Source organism: Rattus rattus, chromosome 7 (genome assembly GCF_011064425.1).
Source record: "Rattus rattus isolate New Zealand chromosome 7, Rrattus_CSIRO_v1, whole genome shotgun sequence".
NCBI classification, from domain to species: Eukaryota; Metazoa; Chordata; class Mammalia; order Rodentia; family Muridae; genus Rattus; species Rattus rattus.
This window is the reverse complement of record NC_046160.1, coordinates 58,187,728-58,208,303: the sequence shown is the minus strand read 5'-3', so window position 1 is coordinate 58,208,303 and position 20,576 is coordinate 58,187,728. Positions and strand designations below refer to the sequence as shown.

Below are 20,576 nucleotides of genomic sequence, written 5' to 3'. Positions count from 1 at the left end.
CAGGTACCCATCTCCATATCAGCAGAACAGCCATCTATTAATTAATACACCTGTGAACTTCACCTGAAAAAATGCACACATACAGACATACATACACACACACACACAAACACACACACGTATATATATATATATACATATATATACATGCATATATACACATAGTACATATATATATGTATATACGTGTGTGTATATATTTTATATATATATATGTATTGACAGCCCTTTTGGTAAAAGACAACAACTGGGGTGTTTTGTTGCTTTGTTTTGACTGTTTTTTAAGATGTGAGACACACTAATACTCTACTGTACATATCCAATCCTAATTTCTTGGAACCTGGAAGAGAAACAGGACCAGAGGCATAAACTGAAATGTTTCATTAAGAAAGTAGAAACAGCTTACGGAGAGCTGAAACCAAGGCCCGAAGAGCGACTTAAGGCCCGAGACCAGAGGTAAGACCAACTTTTCTGCTCCAAGTGACCTGCTTGGTGGACTCAGGACATACAAAGGCAAAATTCCTCTGGGACTGGACACTTCTGGTTTCTAACTGGCGCCTGAACCTCGCTGATCCCAGACCATAGCTCCCTGCTCCCAAACCCCGTGGAAGAGAGAGCTCATTGCCCAGAGGTTTGGACAATCCTGAGACTACAGGGCAGGAGAGATCGCCATTTCTGCCCACCTTTGCCCACATTCCTGGCCAAAGAGGAAACTGTATAGGGCCTCTGGGCACAGGAAGATAGGGGCAGTCAAGCTGCAGGAGCCCTGCGGCCCAGAATACGCCCAGATCTGAAGGGACCTGGTCAAACAGCTCCCTGCACCCAAATACCCGGGGAGGGAGAGCTAGACCTTCAGAGGGGCAGACACACCTGGGAAACCAGAGGAGACTACTCTCTGCCCACATTTCTGACTCTAGAGGAAAACACCTAGCGCCATCTGGGCCCCCTGTGTGCAGGGACCCAGAAGTAGGGGCAGGCCCTTCTGGTTGCTGCCCTCATGGAGAGCTGAAACCCAGCCCCGAGAAGTGGCTTCAGGCCTGAGACCAGAGGTAAGACCAGATTTTCTGGTCCAAGTGACCTGCCTGGTGGACTCAGGACACACGCCCACAGGAACAGCTGAAAGCCAGTGGACAGGAAGGAGTACACGCCTGAAAGCAGAACACTCTGTTCCCATAACTGGCTGAAAGAGAACAGGAAAACGGGTCTACAGCACTCCTGACACATAGGCCAATAGGACAGTCAAGCCACTGTCAGAAAGAACAGAACAAGGTAACACCAGAGACAGCCGGATGGCAAGAGGCAAGCGCAGGAACCCAAGCAACAGAAACCAAGATCTCCCATGCTCATGGATTAGCAGGATTAATCTAGCAAAAATGGCCATTTTACCAAAAGAGATCTACAGATTCAATGCAATCAAATTCCAATCCAATTCTTCAGAGAGTTAGACAGAACAATTTGCAAATACATCTGGAATAACAAAAAATCCAGGATAGCTAAAACTATCCTCAACAATAAAAGGACTTCTGGGGGAATCACTATCCCTGAACTCAAGCAGTATTACAGAGCAATTGTGATAAAAACTATATGGTATTGGTACAGAGACAGTCAGATAGACTAGTGGAATAGAATTGAAGACCCAGAAATGAACCCACACACCTATGGTCACTTGATTTTTGACAAAAGAGCCAAAACCATCCAATGGAAAAAAGATAGCATTTTTAGCAAATGGTGCTGGTTCAACTGGATGTCAACATGTAGAAGAATGCAGATCGATCCATGCTTATCACCCTGTACAAAGCTTAATTCCAAGTAGATCAAGGACCTCCACATCAAACCAGATATACTCAAACTAATAGAAGAAAAAATAGGAAAGAATCTCAAACACATGGGCAGTGGAGAAAATTTCCTGAACAAAACACCAATGGCTTATGCTCTAAGATCAAGAATTGACAAATGGGATCTCATAAAACTACAAAGCTTCTGCAAGGCAAAGGACACTGTTGTTAGGACAAAACGGCAACCAACAGATTGGGAGAAGATCTTTACCAATACTACAACGGATAGAGGGCTTATATCCAATATATACAAAGAACTCACAAAGTTAGACTACAGGGAGACAAATAACCCTATTAAAAAATGGGGTTCAGCTAAGCAAAGAATTCACAGCTGAGGAATGCCGAATGGCTGAGAAGCACCTAAAGAAATGTTCAACATCCTTAGTCATAAGGGAAATGCAAATCAAAACAACCCTGAGATTTCACCTCACATCAGTGAGAATGGCTAAGATCAAAAACTCAGGTGACAGCAGATGCTGGCAAGAATGTGGAGAAAGAGGAACACTCCTCCATTGTTGGTAGGATTACAGACTGGTACAACCATTCTGGAAATCAGTCTGGAGGTTCTTCAGAAAATTGGACATTGCACTACCTGAGGACCCAGCTATACGTCTCTTGGGCATATGCCCAAAAGATGTTCCAACATATAACAAAGACATATGCTCCACTATGTTCATAGCAGCCTTATTTAAAATAGCCAGAAGCTGGAAAGAACCTAGATGCCCTTCAACAGAGCAATGGATACAGAAAATGTGGTGCATCTACACAATGGAATACTACTCCACTATCAAAAAGAATGACTTTATGAAATTCATAGGCAAATGGATGGAACTGGAAAATAGCATCCTGAGCGAGGTAACCCACTCACAGAAAAACACACATGGTTTGCACTCATTGATAAGTGGATATTACCCCCAAATGCTCGAATTACTCTAGATGCATATAACACATGAAACTCAAAAAGGATGACCAAAATGGGGATGCTTCACTCCTTCTTTAAAAGGGGAACAAGAATACTCTTGGGAGGGAATAGGGAGGCAAAGTTTTGAACAGAGGCTGAAGGAATGCCAATTCAGAGCCTGCCCCACAGGTGGCACATATATATACAGCCACCCAATTAGATAAGATGGATGAAGCAAAGAAGTGCAGGCTGACAGGAACTGGATGTAGATCTCTCCTTAGAGACCCAGCCATAATATGGCAATGCACAGGTGAATACCATCAGCAAACCACTGAACTGAGAATGGGACCCTCGTTGAAGGAATCAGAGAAAAGACTGAAAGAGCTGATGGGGCTTGAGACCCCATATGAACAACAATGCCAACCAACCAGAGCTTCCAGGGACTAAACCACTACCCAAAGACTATTCATGGACTGACCCTGGGCTCCAACTGCGTAGGTAGCAATGAATAGCCTGGTAAGGGCACCAGTGGAAGGGGAAGCCCTTGGTCCTGCCAAGACTGAAGCCCCAGTGAATGGAATTCTTGGGAGGAGGGCGGCAATGGTGACAGGATGGGGAGGGGAAGACCCATATAGAAGGGGAGAGGGAAGAGTTAGGGGATGTTGGCCTGGAAACCGGGAAAGGTAATAAAATTTGAAATGTAAATAAGAAATATCCCATTTAATAAAGATGGAAAAAAAATTATCCGAAAAAAAAAAAAAGAAAGTAGAAACAGACAAAGTGCTCTGTAACAGGTTTGCATATTTCCTAGTATCTAAATTGATCTCTGATTGCATACATCTTTGAAAACACATCAGAAAATTTGTAAGGTTATTAACATGAGTTATACAGTATCAAAATTAGGCTCTGAGCAAGGACACAAGTCCACAGATCCCCACCCTTACAGGAATCGAGTAATTAACAAACCAAGTAACAAATGCCCAATTAGCCACAACAAGCAGTGGTACCACAGTTTTATGCTATGATCTGGTATAGGGGAGTCAGGTCTGGTTTCCCTCACCTCATATACAGCTCATCTTATGACAGAGTCCATCGTTTACTTATGTATGCATAGTGGCCATTCCATTGTACTGACATTGAAACTCCAGGCAGGAGGAAAAACTTTTTTTTTGTGTGTCTATATTGAAAGCATAGACAAGTGCCTAGCCTTTGGCTGGGGTTCCTTAAACACTTGGAAGGGCTCAATATTCATCAGCACACATAACTGTCCACTTTCAGGACCAGGGAAAGAGCTAGCCTTATCCTAGAGATAGGATTTCCTACAAGACTTGAGGCATAGAGAGAGGTGGAAGGCACTGATCTTTATATGGTGTTACAAATGACCACCAAAAAGATACTCTAAAGCTCTTGCCTCAGTTCCAGAGCCTGACCTGAGATTTCTTCACCTTCCAAGTGAGAGGGAGTTGGAAAAGCTGTACGCACTAAAATGTCAGGCTAGGTGTTGCATCTACTAAAGGGATTTCCTCAGTCCAGCTCAAGGAATGTGTTCTTCCTGCAGCAGATACCCAACCTAATGTTTCACGAAATGCAAAATTATAGTTCAAATCCCTATGGTCAGAGCTGAAAGTACACCACCCACTGGTTAATTACGTTACTCAAGTTTCAATCAAGGTGGAGGCTTATAAAGCTGTGGTCTTAACATTTTAATCCTCTCAGATAGGAATAGTTTTACAATGCTGAGGAAAAGAACAGAGACTGAGAGCCAGGCAAGGTGGTGCCTGTCTGAAATCCAAGCTATGTGGAAGGCTGAGGGAAAAGGACCACAGTTTGAGGCAACTCTGTACTATATATCAACTTCAACCTCAGCCTGGGCTACACAGTGAGACCCTGTGTCAGAAAAAAAATACATTTATTTAATAAATCCAGGGCACCAAAGACGTATACTTATTGTCTTTTGCTTCTCCTCTTGAATTGCATGACAAATGGATGCTGGTAGCTCGAATGTAAGACAACAGGATGTCAACAGGGGTGTGAGTTTGTCCTGTGAGTTTCTTTGTATAATACTTAGAGAAAAGATAGACATACAGAAATATTTTTATGATGCAGAAACCAAGAGTGCTGCAGGATTCCGCTTTTTTCTCATATTTCAGGTGCAAGACCTGGCTTGCTTTCATTTTAAAATCCATGGAATCACACATACTGCCACCCGCGTCATGCAGGAAGCAATTAGTTACATATTCAGATTCTTTAGAGAGTTTACGTGTGATACATTTCTTTACTAAGCAGACGAGAAATCATTTCTGAACTGGAAAGATTCGTGAATGTAATTTTGATGGCGATATCTGAAGAACATTATTCACGAAGCTATAAATCATTCTTTTATTGGATTTGTTGCGTATCCCCACAAAATCCATAAGAGCTGTCTATGCAGGAAGTACACATTTGCGCATAGACTTGTTTCTCACTTCATGCAATGCTTCCTTTGAGAGGTTTCATGAGTCAACAATGAGCATTCAGTGTGCAATTTTCTCTTCAGTGAGGTTTGCAGTCTGCGGTAGCAGAGGAAGTCGGGTCTCTGAGAATTGAGTATTTCGTGTAAATCTTTTGCATGCATTCCCCACACACCATCTACAGGTAGGTCTCTTTCAGAGACACAGTGGTACTCTTGCTATCAGACCAAGCAGTCATTCCCAGGCCTCATATTGTCTATTATCTGCACTCGACGGTCATCACTGCTGACCTACCCTGTGTTCTTGCTGGTCCATGGAGCACCATTCTACCTCTCTTGATCTCCTCTCACCTCAGTGATTACTCCTCATTCACATGCTGGTGTTTTTTTGCTAAGGTCTTGGAAGGCTCTCAGTCTCTGCCCCCAGACACTGCTATCTTCCTCCAGTACCAGATCTCTAAATTACCTCATTCAGCCCACTAAGGACTCATACCCTGCTCACTGCAGCCCAGGCTTAGCCTCTGGTTCATACCTCTGACATGTGGATGTCTTGTGCCTCTCACATCTCGAATCCTGGTTCCTTAGTTTGTAAGCCAGTCAGTGAGCCATCTCTAAGATAACATGCTAACATAATAGCTTTGTCTGGGGGGCGGGTTAGAGGGTGTAGTAGCAAAACAAAGTTTCATCAAGGGCAAGGTCAATTGAAAATCTCCAGTAATTTGTTTCATTTCTCCTTGCCACAGTGTCATTGTTAGAGAGATAGAGAGGCTTATTAGAGTATATGCCTCATATGCTCTTGAGAAATTTGACGGTCAATGTGATATTCTTAGTAAAGGAACTGACACTCAGTAAAGGCTGGTTAAATATTAAATGTTGCTGGAGATTTAAAGGAAGAAGATAAGCTATAATCAAAGCAACTTGACTTCTTCTCTTATTAGCTTTTGAAATTTCTTAAAGGATACTCCTATTTTTAAATCAGTTTTCAGTCTCTAAACAATGTATTCATTCTTGATTTCTCTTCTCAGGTTCCTGTATTTCTAGTTGTGGAGACTCTACCTGTAGAATATATCCAGAGTCTTACGATGACTTCCCAAGTTCGAGTCACTGTTAACCATAGCCGGGATTACAACAACGCCTACCTAATTGGTCTCTGCCCCTCTCTCTTTTTCAAGTGCTGGGGATTGAACCTAGGGCCTTTTAGATTCTAGACAAGTGGTCTACCAGTAGGCTACACACTGAGCCCCCTTGCACTTCCCTTTTGCCCACCTTGCTCTTCCCACGTGAAGGCAAGCCCAGTGACGCATTTTCTGTTGCTGATGATATACAGCAGGATGGCATGGTTAATGAATGAAGTTGCATGGTGCTTATTTCAGTAAGCATCTATTTTTGTGAGCATCTGTACACCATTTTGCAAGTAGCTTATGATTTATAAGAGAAGGTAAATTGTTAAAACAACAAATAACTACAAGATGGTTGAAAAAATTCTTAGCATTAGGACTTACAGTTATCCATCCAAAATATTATGGCCGGTGGTAATCCAATTGGAGGCCTACATGGAAGTACCAGTGACTGACCACTTCGGAGGATTATTGGTTCAAGTCTTTCCTTGGTCCACAAGGGCGACCCTATTAAGCAAAAATCAAAAACCTTCTGAGGTATTTCTTCTTGCAAAAGTAAAAAGAAGAGAACAGTACAAAGAAAAGCATTCAAAGATTTTTTTGGGAAATTGTAACTTAGAATTTATATACACTAAATAATGAGAGAATTACTTTTAAATAAGGTGTTAGAGTTTTTATTCTAAAAAACTATTATAGAAGAAAAGAGGAAAAATCTATATTACAGTTGCTACTAGGGCTCAAGCTACTTATCCATTGCCTAATAATTGACAGTAATACATCAATAAGACATCGGGTTTGATACAGGCATGTTCTCCACAAAGAATGGGAAAAACTTAAATGTCAGCAGATTTATTAAAAACAACTATATATCCCTTTGTATTTCATACACTATTATACATTATACTTATAGGTTTGCTAAGAGAATGTATATGATATGTTAATGTCAAAAAGGTTGTAAATAGCATATCAAAATAAACTAGTTTTATATACATACATATTAAGAAAGAAAAACATGACTACAAGTTATTGCTATGATTGGAAAGACTCAAGATCAACTTAAATATCTTTATATATAATTTTAAATATTTTGAAAATAACCACAACTACAAATGGTCATTGCTCTTTAAATACAATTAAGGCTGTTGTGAGGATTTTAGTACTGATCACTGCCAAAAGGGCCATCAATTTCCAGTAAAAATTTGAAACAACTGTTAAAAAGAAATCACATAGTTTCCCATATTATAGGAATTTATTTTCATCTTATAATAAACTATACTAGAAATAAATACCTAGACCAATTTGGGGAATAAACACCCCTTTTAGCCTTGGCCTCTCATTTGGACACATTGGATTGGCAACCACTAGACAGAGGGAATTACTGGATTATTTGTAGGAAAGAGAAAGGAGATGATAACGTCATGGAAGCCAAAGTGGGACATTGGCAGCAACGTCCTTGTGGTCACACTTGGATACTGTGACATGTGATGAGGTTGGGAACATGTCTTTAAAGGGTCATGTTTGGTTGACAAATCGTACTTACTAGAGGGGCGGACAACAATGTTATTGGAGACAGCAGCTCCGCGCTCATTCCTTGCAGTGCACTGGTAAACCCCTTCATAGGTCTCCGCCTTTCCTTCACTCATGATGTTGATGACAAGGGTTCCTGAGCCAGGCTTCATAGTGACCAGAGGGTCTTTGTCTATGTCAAAATGTGTTCCGTTACGAGTCCAGGAAAAGCTGCCCAACACATCAAGGATTAAGCTCGTTAACGGTCTAGAAAAACAGGATTATGGATCTTTCTAAAAGCCTTAGGCTTTATAGAGTTCTAGGAATCATTGTTAGATTTCAATATTTAGTCAAAGGTCTCACGCTTAAAAGGTCATGCCAAATCACGACTCAAAAAAGAGTGCTGTTTTTTATATTTTGACAAATATACTTCTTTTAATTCTGCTCAAATTTAACACAAGTTGCCTGCCATGTTTTCTAAGAAAAAAAAAAAAAAGCAAACAAAAGAACATGTTTTCAAGGTACAATCTCTGACCTGTATTTAACATTTTTATTTTAAACCCCATTGTTCATACAGTTAAGCTGTCTATAAAAGTATTCTCAAAACTGAAATGTGACAAAATAGATCTCCATAAGTATTGTATTATCTTCAGTGGGAAATCGATCAGCTCGTTTTCAAGTTACCAAAGTACAAACTGGAGGCCAGGAAGAGAGTTAAAGCTTTGAAGTGTTTTAAATGTTAGTTTTTAAATGCTAATTCTACATAAGGTATAGTTAAGGATTTTTGATTTTAGATATAAGTATGTAATTTTTAGATAATATACCAACTTGTCAATCAAGATTCATTTTTCTCAGTTTTGCTATATAAAATATGCCCCCTGTAAATGTCAGGTTGCTCCTGTGATTAAATACTTCCTGATTGGTTTCACCTCCATGATGGTAAGATGATGGAGAGGCATACATGTCAAACTTTCCTGTGTTTTCAAACTTGGGTTTCTTTTCTTACTACTTATGCTTATAGTGGTGGTTAAAAACTAGGACAGGAAATGATAGAGATGCAGGCTATGTGTACCATGTGGACAGAGACCAAGGATACTAATACACATCGAACAGTACATAAGACAACTTCATTCTCACAGCAAACACGCATCACCCCTAACTATTAAGAAGTCCTGTCATATGAGTATGGAAGACATTAACAGAAAGCAGAAGGGCACATTGAGCTGTTTGAAAAATACTTTTCAGCAATAGGATGGGGTTACTATATCGGAGTAAAGCTTTAATGGAAAGGTTGATCATACACTGTTATCTAGAACCAGGTAGTTTTTTCGTAGGTGTGTGTATGTGTGTGTGTGTGTGTGTGTGTGTGTGTGTGTGCATATACATATATATATAAACTTGCAGATAAATATTCATCCTTTAATTTATAAATTATTATGTCTACTTAAAATTTAACAATCATAAAATTTCATTGTTATAGTATAATAGTTATTAAAATCTTATATTTTAACAACTGTACTATATAAAATTCTCCCTATTTCTGCACTAGCTGCTATACCACTCTCTGTAAGGCCTTGGATAGATAGTCCAGCAGGATGGCCCTCTATCTCCCATCTTTATTATCTTTTGTTTAGACTGGATTATGAAGTGCACATGCTAAGATCCACGTAGTGAATCCTGATAAATGTGGAGAACAGTGTTAGACTATTCCATGGCCAGCATAAAGGTAGGAAAGTCTGTAGAGCCTGTAATTAAAAATAATTCTGGGATGGAGAGATGTCTCAGTGGTTAAGAGCACTGATTGCTCTTCCAGAGGCCCTGAGTTCAATTCCCAGCAACCACATGGTGGCTCACAACCATCTGTAATGAGATCTGATGCCCTTGGCTGGTGTGTCTGAAGATAGTGACAGTGTACCCACATACCTAAAATAAATAAATAAATCTTTAAAAAAAATAAAGTAATTCATTTTCTTTTCACCATATGAGGAAGATAAGCCCAGATAAAAAGGGGGTTGGCTTTATTTACATGAATAAAAACTATTGTTGTCAGAAGCAAGATTAGAGTGTCTTTCCCTATCTCCTCACAAATTATGAACATTTTACAGGAAAGCACGAATGGGAAAATGCAAAACTCTAGACTTCAACAAATGAGCTGTTATTAATCTGAGAGATGAGACCGTAGGGCTCATTAGTATAGATGAATCTATGACTGATACTTTAGAGATACTTTAAAGACCTTTGAAGAGTTGAAATGAGCCAGAGAATTGGTTAGATAAACAAAAGCATGTGCTGCTACTCATATGGAGAACCAACTAACTAGAAGAGAACGTATTCCCATGACCTCCCCTATTCTGCCACGATTCCAAACCTTTCTCTATTCAGAGAGACTGCCTACAATTTTAAATGCTATCCAAAGGAGGAGACACGCTTACCTTGGAGGAGGTTTCCCTTTGGCCTCACACTGGATTACAATATTCTCCCGAGGGTCAATAATGTAGTCTTTTGGTGACTGTTGAGTGATAGTTGGAGGCTGTACCACTTAATTGTAAAAAAGAGAACAGCATTAAGAATCGTATGATTTACTGCCGTGATAGCAGCCATCTTTTCTACACTAAAATCGCTTGCCTTAGATTAAATATGTCACAATTATTCCTAGTTATTTGTTGTAGCAGTAAATCCTCATTATGTTTTCAGCTAAAACTCAGCTAAAGTTGGGAAGTCAAGACACAGCTTCCCTTTGGTAACATCACCCACACTTACAAAGTCCATTTTCCCAGACCAAAAATCTGGGAAAATAATTACTAATACAAATCTAATATTCAAACACCACACTGTTTTTCTGATGTAACAATGAGAAATCGATGCTTCTTTCATTTCAAGCAATGCCTGTCAATATAATTTATAAGGTAGATTTAAATCTTTCTTAGGATAGAGTCACTGGCATAGAGCTCATTAGTATTCAAATCCTGTAAATTATATCTGGGGGAAACATACTTTTGACAAACTCATGTGTAAAAGATTGTTAAATTGGAGCCTTGACATCCCTTATCAGAGCCAGGAAGTAGAGAAATTGGAAGTGAAGAGAAAACACTCTTACTTGGGTTAGTAATGAAGTTAAAATTCTCCTTTCTAGGGGACCTTGTTTTTATGTGCTCTTCAAAGTGTTACCTGGTCCTTTACTGTGAAACCATAGAACTAATTGTTTTTGACCCAGAGCAATTCAGTCTGAGGAAAGCCCATCTAGAGACCTGGAGAAGGCTCTAAATTGCTCTGAGACTACCACAGGCCCTTTCTTTCACGAGATCAGAATTGTTCCTCATTCCTCTGGTGTAGAATTGTTATCTGTAGTAGGTAGAAGCCAAGCATGTGTCTACGTATCTCAGGATGTCTAGGACAGTTTCCTATGACTAAGGCTTACCTGGCTCCCAATGCAAACATGCTAGGGCATGTTCAGGACTGTGCAATGAAGTAGTCCAGCTTTTTTTCGCACTTTAAACCCTCCTGCCTTTATCTTGTTGATTTTCAAAGCTAGTCAATAGTTTTGTCTGAAGGTTAATGGCTGTTTGTTTTTCATTAGTTGGAAGATTTGAGCCTCAACTCCTGTAATCTCTGGAGGAAAAGGAGGTTCAAGAGTTGACTTGGCCTGCAACTGGGACTGGGAGGATTAGTAATGCACTTTGTGCAAAAATATTTAGTGGATGCCAACACTGGGATTGTTAGCAGAGCTTCAAGCATTCTGATTGGGCCAGCTTCTTTTGTATTGATCAACCTTCAGATTCTGGGAGTACAGCATTTGGGATAATGGAAGGAATTCTTGAGGTTCTATTCTGTCAAAATTGTGAACAAAGACATTGGTAGAATGGATTCTTAGGAGTGATTCTATCCAGTTCATATGCGGGGTGGGGCGGGGGTTGGGGGGGAGGTAGGGGAATGGATGGGGTGCCAGACATGCAAATTTTGTGGTTTACAATGCCGGGCTTCCCCACCTGTGCCTGCAGCTGTACCAGGAGTTTGCCATCTGGAGGTACCTTTTTCAATAGTGTTTAGGTCATATGGCAATTAAGAAATGCTTTGTAGTAATAAGTGACTTACCAAGATTTGTCTGTTTAACTCAACATCAAAGGAAGATGTCTGAAAATGGACCATCTTTTCACTGGATGATAAATGCTACCCAGCTTGCAGAAGCAGCAAACATTTTGCTTACAGGAAGCTTCCCAGGAACCATGTTATTTCAAGATATTCTTCTAATTTTCAGGACTTTTCTACTGAGAACACCTAGGAACATTGTTCTACCCAGTTCTGAAGGCTAAAGCCATCAAAACGGACTTGAATGAGGCTTCTGCATATTCTCAACTTCCAAACCTCTACAAAAGATGTGTGTCTGTTCCAGTTGCTGGCATTTAAAAACAAAATAATCATTCTTCCTAAACATTTTTGAATTTTCTCATTGAGTTACATCAGATTGAGTTAAGCTTGGATGTTAGTAGAATGGCAGCGTGTTGGCAAAAGTAATATCAGAGTCTCCACAGTTCATGCAGGTTATATATTACATTTGTGCCTTAGCATTCAAACAAGGTGCCAGGCTAGAGTAAGCAACATGCTTAGAAAACCACTAAGCACCACACACAATGCTGTTTGATTTGCAGCATTAATTCAAGAAACAAGGACATGGTCACATTTCCACACCGCCTAGTAATTTGTAGAAAGACACTTACAGTCATCAAGGAGCTTTGCTTTTTTCCCATCAGTATCAGCAGATGAATGGGCAAAGAAGATTAGAGAAAACCAGATGTTAGTAGCGAGAATGTTAGCACCTTAAAGATAAAAAAGGGGCATTTTTTTTTCTACTTGGTTTGACCTTAAAAAAAAAAACCATATTGTGAGAGTTAAAATGGTGACATTACAAGAGAAAGAAAGTCATACTCATGGTGGTCTGCCCCTGCAGCAGCTTCTCATCTCAGCATATGTAAGAACAAAGGTTGTGCTGTAGGGGAAAAAAGGCTCTTCCGGGGTAGGAATGGTGATGCATTGATAATTACGCTCGATTTGAAAAATAGAGGAAATCTACAATTAATTTGAATTGTCACGTTCTGTGTGGTGTCTGATCTTATTATCCCAGACACCAGGATGCACATGATAACGATACCTCACAATGGGATATTGCTACAGTTCTCCATCCAACTCAAATCTGACACCCATCTAAGCTCTGCACATCTCTAGGGTTTCTCTCCAAGATGGTCTTATCCAATTAGCATACTTCTGCTTTGGAATTCTCAGTCAGCCACATACCAGGTGCCATATATGGGATCATTGTGCGTGCTGAAGAAAGGGTATGCGGGACGAAGACATGTTTGCATGCAATTCCAATCATTCCGTGGGGCTGCCTGTCATTACTGCTTGCAAAGCAAAGGTTAATGCGGGAGAGCCTAGGCTACTGGTGACTTCATTTTCATCATGGTTGTGCCTCGATTCCATTAGCTACCATAATTGAGTTAGCCCTAGGTGCCTGTTTCCCCTGATAGTTAGATGGAGCAGTCAGATTAAGGAGGAATATATTTAACACAAGAGAGAACAAAAGCGTGGCCCTCACTGATTTCTGTCTTCCCAGTGCATCTATCAGAGCAAGTGCTTACTTAAATATTCCTGCTCTAATGGGCTCGAGCAAATGCATATTTCAATTAAATATATATCTACATATTTTTAGATTAAAGTGCTTGGATGATTAACTTTTAAAATGAAAATGCTGCAATCTGTTGCACTTTAGTGTCGAGAAGCAGGGCCCAGGAAGTGAGCAGAGTGTGTGGGGAAGCCACTGATAGACGCAACTTCCACAGCAGAAAAGGACACATCAGCAGTTGGATGACTCCTTCCTTGCACCTTAGAAAGCTTGCCAAACAGATGCTCTACTCGGGAAGCTAATGGCTTTAATGAGGTCATGCAGATTGGGGATAAAGGGTAAATCAATTGTGAGGTGCAGAAATTGTTCGGATTTGAAATTCTGCTTTCTGCTGCAAGGGAAATAATCAGCTGGAAGCCCGTACTGCCTTTCTTGTCTACAAACAGACCACTCAGGCCAGGGAGACTACAATGCACATTTTACTTTGTGGGAAATGAGGGAGAGAAATGCAGTAGCCCTGTTTGCCTCTTCATTTCAGTCATTTAGCAGGTCTTGTCTTAGTGTCAACATTTTGCACCTTAGCCTTTGGTCACATAGTTCAAGCCAAGGCTATTCACTAGGCTTGTGCATGACGTACTGGTCTGACAGACTTCCATTTAAGATGCAAAAGTAGGAATGGAAATGAGTGTGTCTCTCTGAATCAGGATAAATAAAGTCTGAAGTCTGGATGATCTGGGGATACAAAGGGTTGGAGGGATGGCAAGAGCATCCTCTAGTTATTTTATTTTATTTTATTTTATTTTTCAGAGATGCCTCAGCAATGAACGAAGAAAGTAAACACGATAAGGACAATAAATGGGGGTCTGTGTCATCCTTCGAAAGTGGTTCACAGGGTCCTTCCACAAAGGGCTCCCCACCGGGGAGGTCAGGGCAGTTGCACCAGTTCCTTCTCAGAGCACTCCCACCACTGCACACAAAAAAACACCTGAGGCAAAGAAAGATAATGAAGAGGAAGGGACCGCATGTCCGGATATTTCCATGGCCTTTTCTACAGTGTCTTCCTTAACACCAGGTGCTGAAGGTAAATGCCAAATTAATTTTCATTAGCTTTTCGGTGTCTGGCAGACACTTCCCTCATCCACACAGCCCAGGGTAAGTACTGGGAGGTTTTGCCTCCTGGCCTAAGAGATTCAAACTGTTAATACTCACGATCAAGAGGAACATCCAGAGCACTGATCATCTGGCACAGGAAGAGAAACAGGGGCGCTATGCCTGCAGACAAGGGCTTCTTCTTCGGCATTGTTTTAAGCTGCATCAGCGGTACTCCTGCTGAGACCCACGCACGGAATTTCCTTTTCTTCTTCCTCAGAAGATTTGTGTGCAACGTTTAAATAATTTTTCATGCAGGGGACTGAAAAGGGATGGGATAAGAAGAATAATTATAGTGTATTAAACGACGGAAATGAAGAGCGAAAATGTGCAGCTCAGAATAATCAGCCCTCTATTATACATGAATTCCAAAAGGGAGCTGAGTTTTAAATATTTAACCCAGAGACTGGAATAATCATTTATTCATAAGTCTAAAATCAGTTCGGAAATATTTGTGGTGATGTCAAGCAAAATCTGCCCGGTTCCCATTATTATGATTTTTTTTTCATTTTAAATATTTGTGTTCAAGCTCTCTGAAGGCAACCATGTAGGTCAGGAAACCATGGCATTGAAGCCAGTTGGAAAGTAAGCACCCTGAGACTTCAGAGGGGCGGCCTAATGGCCTCTTTAGATGCTACCTGGGAGAGTTCTGGGCATGGCCGCAGGTTTCCTTCAACTCCTAACCACTCACAGAGCAGATGTGCACTGGCAATTCAGAGTCTCACCAATACTACAGTTTCAGAGTTAGCTGAGCTCTGTGTTTCAGGCCGTCTATCCTCTGCAGTCACTCTCCTCAAAGGGGCTGATTAATTATTTTCTCCAAGGTCTTCTATGGTGAAATACTGAGAGACTCCGTATTAGTTCATTCTATCCTTTAATAGGTATTTAAAACCCTCAGTGATCTGGACTGATTTATTCCAGCAGCTTCTGTCCACTTCCTCGTAACTATTTTCTGGATGATTTCTTTGTATTTTTCTTCTGTTGGCCCTTCAATATGCCTCGAAAGCTCCCATCTTCATGTCTTATTTTATCCCCTCCTTTTACTTGGAAAGCCTTATCCACCCTATCTGCTTATCAAGGTTCTGTTTGCTTTTCATAAATCACATTCTTTTCAAGAAACATCAGCTGATCACTCAGACTAGAAAGCATTCCTGGATTTCTGAAATTTCTCATTTTATACGTACTGCTTATATATTATGGATGCGTAGCTGTATGCATGTTTGTATGTAACATGATCTCAGCACCTGGGAGGCTGACTTAGGGAGATTTGGGGAATTCAATCCTGATCCAATAGTGAGTCCAAGTTCATGTTGTTGGGCTACAAGCGAGACTGTGTCTCAAAACAAACAAATAAAACATAAACAAATAAATAAAGGGGCTGCGTGGGCTGTGTCCCCCCTCATCCCACTGTCCTGTTGCTTTGCATAGAGAAGCACCACACTAAAGCCTAAGCCCAGTCATAGAGACAGATGTCTGTACCACCTGAAAAGAGAGGTTTACTGTGTCTTGTCAGGAAGGAATGGCACCCGGGAGCAACAGCTCTCTATGGGTGAATGAATTAAGGCTTAATTATATGTGGAACTTTTATTATTTAAGTAGTCATGTATTTTCATGAAATTCATCTTTCTCACTAAATTGCTCCTGCAGGCTGAATCTCTCCTAATCCTCATAGAATCTCAGTAGCCTGCCTAGAACATAGAAGGAAGTAAAATAAATATCTGTAGTAACAAAAGTAATGAATGAAAGAAAAAAGAACAAAAGGTATCCTTAACATCCTTGAAATGATTATATTTAGATAGCCTGGCCATAGTATAACACAAGGTATATTTATATTACAACATGCAGTTTTCAGACCAGATCTAGTCATCATAAACAAATCAGTCCTAATATCAGCTCAGCACATGGGATAAACCATGAACATATGAAAAAAGAAAAAGAAAGAAAGAAACAATGTGGATAACGTGTATCTTGCTAACAACAGAATTTTCATTTCAGTTTGGTTTTGATAGACTTCTTACAAAACAGATACAAAGAAAAACTAGCTAACCTTAGGCATTCTGCTTATATAAAGATTTTTTTGTGACTCAAACATTCACACTACATGGTTTAAGATCCAGAAAATGTGTCTTTTATTTCATTATAAACATTTATCTTTAAGAAGCATTGAGAGGCAGGTAGAGAAGCTTGTTAAAGCATTTCTGTCCCACCTTTCTGTATGCACATAACACATTTCCACCACACAATCACATTGTCTTAGGTTGCCTCAGATCTGTCTGTTTGATTGCTAATTCTAATCAACAAAAACTTCAGGGAAAATAAACATAAATGTCACTAAAGCAAGAAGATCTTATATACGACATATGCTGAGGTAAAACAGAAAAGTGAAACTCTGGAACACATGCTACATGCCTGTCTAATTAATGAGTTAGCTATTAATTAGTTAAGTTGATAAGATTTTAAGTACTCAGTTCTCTAAACAGGTACTAGAAAACTGAAATAGTTCCCCAGACCTACACTATACATCATAGTGCCTTAAGATCTCAAACAGCTAATACAATTTCTAAGTTCTTCACTTGGTACATGTGATGTCTTAAGTGTTCATTCTATCCAAACAGAAAAAAAATGAAATAAGAAGCTTCATATAAAATAAACTATTGTTCAACTATCTTTATCCTTTCAAAGTATACATGAAATTAAGGAATTGCATATAAAAATCAGTGAACACTATAAAGAAAAAAAAATCCCAAGTATTAGAAAAAAAACAAAAAACAAGAAAGTACTTACTTAAAGAAGCATGAACAAATAAAATCTTCACACTATTGGGAGATTTTGAACTATAGCACTGGACACCATGATCTTCCTTCAAAGGCCGAAAGTTAATTGCACTATTAGCCACAGCTCATCTCCAGTGCATACTCTCTTAGGGCAGGACAAAGAAAGGTCCAGCCCATTCCTGAGTCCTACTAGAGAAAATCACACACTCCTTCTACATACGCGCTCAAAGGTGACATGCCAAGCACTCAAGGACAGCATTATGTCTCCAGCACTCAATCAAACTGAAAAATCAAATACAGCTACAGAAAACGGAACCTTCCCTCAGTGACAGGAATGCGTTCTGAATCTTACACAAGGAAAAACTGCTTTGTATCCTCATTAGTCCTGTCAATACCCTCTCCACCAGGAGCCACCTGCCTGGTGCTTCACCTTGGAAGATTACAGTTGTTCAACAGTCAGAATCAGACCAAAACAAAAGTCTTCGTGTAGTGTAATTAGATCAAAAGAAATAAAATCCCAGTGCAGAGTAACACAACAGTCGCACACACGTCAGCTTGAAATTTTCAAAACGTATTTACTATTAGACACTGCAAAGCATGCTTGTAAGAGATCATTGTATTCTCTGACAAGTCTTTTTGATATTTAAAAATCCATCACCTATGCTGTTAACATGATCAACTGTGTATTTTTATAGTTGATAAAGAAAAATCTAAAGTTTTGACAAAAAGACTCACACAAAACCCAACAAAAGTAGTTATCCTGTGGCTTACTTAAGAAGTCTCAGTTTGGGGGCTGGGGAGATGGCTCAGCGGTTAAGAGCACTGTCTGCTCTTTCAGAGGTCCTGAGTTCAAATCCCAGCAACCACATGGTGGTTCACAACCATCTGTAATGGGATCTGATGCCCTTTTCTGGTGTATGTGAAGACAGCTACAGTATACTTATATATAATAAACAAATAAATTTTTAAAAAATTAAAAAAGAAGTCTCAGTTTATAAAAGGAAAATAAAACCTTGATTTCCTCTCAAATGAGAACTGAAGTTATTTTCATTGTTAAGGCATCAGGACAGGAAGGCCATTTTCTTCTGTGCGGTTGGAATTTTTCTGTATCCAGAGTGGGGAGGTCAGTGCTGAGTACACACCTGATCTACATTCTCCAAGCCAGTGAACAAAACAGGGGTATACCTGAACCCCCATGACACACTAGTTACCCATCAGCGCTGGCCTTTTTGGCTACACAACCACTGAATGTGGAGTTATCCTGACTGTTTTCCAGAGTCCAACTTGGGGACAGTCATTTGTTAAGTTGTAAATTTTTTTTTCCGTAAGGAATAACCACATGAAAGCCACCCCTACCCACTCCTGTGCTTTTCCGTCACAGATTTGTATCTGAGGTCATGAAGAGATTAGAGATAAATCCTCCTCAAAGTCACACTTACGTCGGTACAATCTCAGGTCACACTGAGCTAAGTAAAGCCTATGTGAGGTTGGACCACAGAGACCTTAAGGATCTCTATAGACAGCAAGGTAAGCTGTGTGAGGCTTTAAAGTGGATATTTATAGTTTCCCTCGTATCAAAGGAATCTCACAACAGGGCTCTGACAAAGGATCAGTAACTGAGATGAAACAGTATCTAAGGAAAGATAAACAATAGCAGATGTCTATTGTTTCTGTGGCTGTGAAGAAACACCGCAACCAAAGAGCAAGTTAGGGAGGAAAAGGTTTAGTTGCTGTTCAGCATTGAAGGAAGTCACAGGAACTCAAACAGGACAGGGACTTTGGAGGCAGGAGGTGATACAGAGGCCACTGAGCAGTGCTGCTTCCTGGCTGGCTTCCCATGGCTTGCTCACCCTGCTTTCTAATAGAATCCAGGACTACCACCAACCCCGGGAGTTGGCACCACCCACAAGGGGCCCTCCCCCATTAATAATTAACTAAGAAAATATCTTACAGCTGGATCTTTTGGGGGTATTTTTCTCAATTAAGATCCTTCCCATTCAGGAAACTCTAGTTTGTGTGCCAAACTGACATAAGACTAGCCAGGACAACAGGTGATAGTGTATCCTCGTAAAAGCTCAAAATCCTTATTTCTTCAAGTATTGTAACTGACCATCTCATTTTGACACTACTTAAAACAACAGAAAATGGAAAATCAATATAAATATTCCAATTTAACCGATGAAGGGAGAAAAATCCAAATCACAATGGCTACTGGTCTAATTTGCTGTCTGTTGCTGTGATTAAAACGCTCTGTCCGACTCACCTTGGGAAAGGAAAGGATTTATTTGGCTTAAACTTCCAAATCGCAATCAGTCACCAAGGGAAGTCAGGGCAGTAACTCCGTGAAGGAACCTGAAGGCAGAAACCATGGATGAAAGGAGCTTGCTAACGTGCTCTCCCCGACACTCTCTGGCTCAGCTAGCTTTCTCCTACAGTCCAGGCTCAGCTGCCTAGGGATGATACCGCCCACGGTGAGCTAAGCCCTCCCATACTAAACAGCAGTCAAGAGAGTCCCTTACCAACATGGCAACAGACCTAGCACATATGGGCATTTTTGAATTTGAGACTGCCTGACATGACTCTGTCAAATTGACACCTGAGGCCGTCTAGGAGAGCTATATTGTTAAGTGCTTCCCTATGTAGGAACCCCATGTAGGCTCCTTCATACAGCAAGTTGTCCTGTCTTCCCAACAATCCCTCCTAGAAAGTGCTCGAGCTGATGATGACTCAGTGGGTAAAAGTGCTTGCTGCCAAGCCTGACAGCCAGACCCACACGGTAGAAGGAAATAATAGACTCCCACAAGTTGTTCTCTTAACCTTTACACATGCGCCACCTCACGCACAGCTTCCCTCCCTAGCACAATAAATGCAATGAATTTTTACAAATTCTAGCATCCTACTCACTGATAAGGACTTCACTATGCCCACTGGTAAGCAGCTGCTGAGGACACACACACACACACACACACACACACTACTATATGAAGTGTCAGACCTACGTAGTTGGTTCTTATAAAAAGGTCTATTCATTGTACTCAGTCATATCCTGTATGAATCAAGCCTCTCTCCTCCTTCCACATATGATTACTCTGCAACTAGTCCGCAAGTAAGCTTGATGGAGTCTTACTATGTACAAAGGGTCTTCACATGGCTGTTCACAGTACTCTATCAGGGGTGCCTCTACACTGTTTTCTACATAACCAGGGATTCCCCAAATTATACCACCC

At 40.4% G+C, this 20,576-nt stretch overlaps 1 protein-coding gene across 2 annotated transcripts in view; it reads right to left on the bottom strand.

Moving 5' to 3' along the window:
- Nrcam (neuronal cell adhesion molecule) overlaps nucleotides 1-20,258 on the bottom strand; it is an 80,241-nt gene extending 59,983 nt beyond the window's left edge. Inside the window, exons 1-6 of one of the 2 annotated variants that reach the window (XM_032907694.1) lie at nucleotides 19,613-20,258; nucleotides 14,636-14,837; nucleotides 12,525-12,542; nucleotides 10,242-10,347; nucleotides 7,844-8,040; nucleotides 6,688-6,810 (exon numbers count right to left, since the gene is read on the bottom strand). In XM_032907694.1, the coding sequence (XP_032763585.1) occupies nucleotides 6,688-6,810; nucleotides 7,844-8,040; nucleotides 10,242-10,347; nucleotides 12,525-12,542; nucleotides 14,636-14,741 (550 nt within the window). In that variant the 5' untranslated portion in view covers nucleotides 14,742-14,837; nucleotides 19,613-20,258. Of the gene's footprint in view, nucleotides 1-6,687; nucleotides 6,811-7,843; nucleotides 8,041-10,241; nucleotides 10,348-12,524; nucleotides 12,543-14,635; nucleotides 14,838-19,612 lie in introns of those variants that run through there. The other variant, XM_032907695.1, reaches the window with a different exon arrangement.
- Nucleotides 20,259-20,576: the final 318 nt, after the last annotated feature.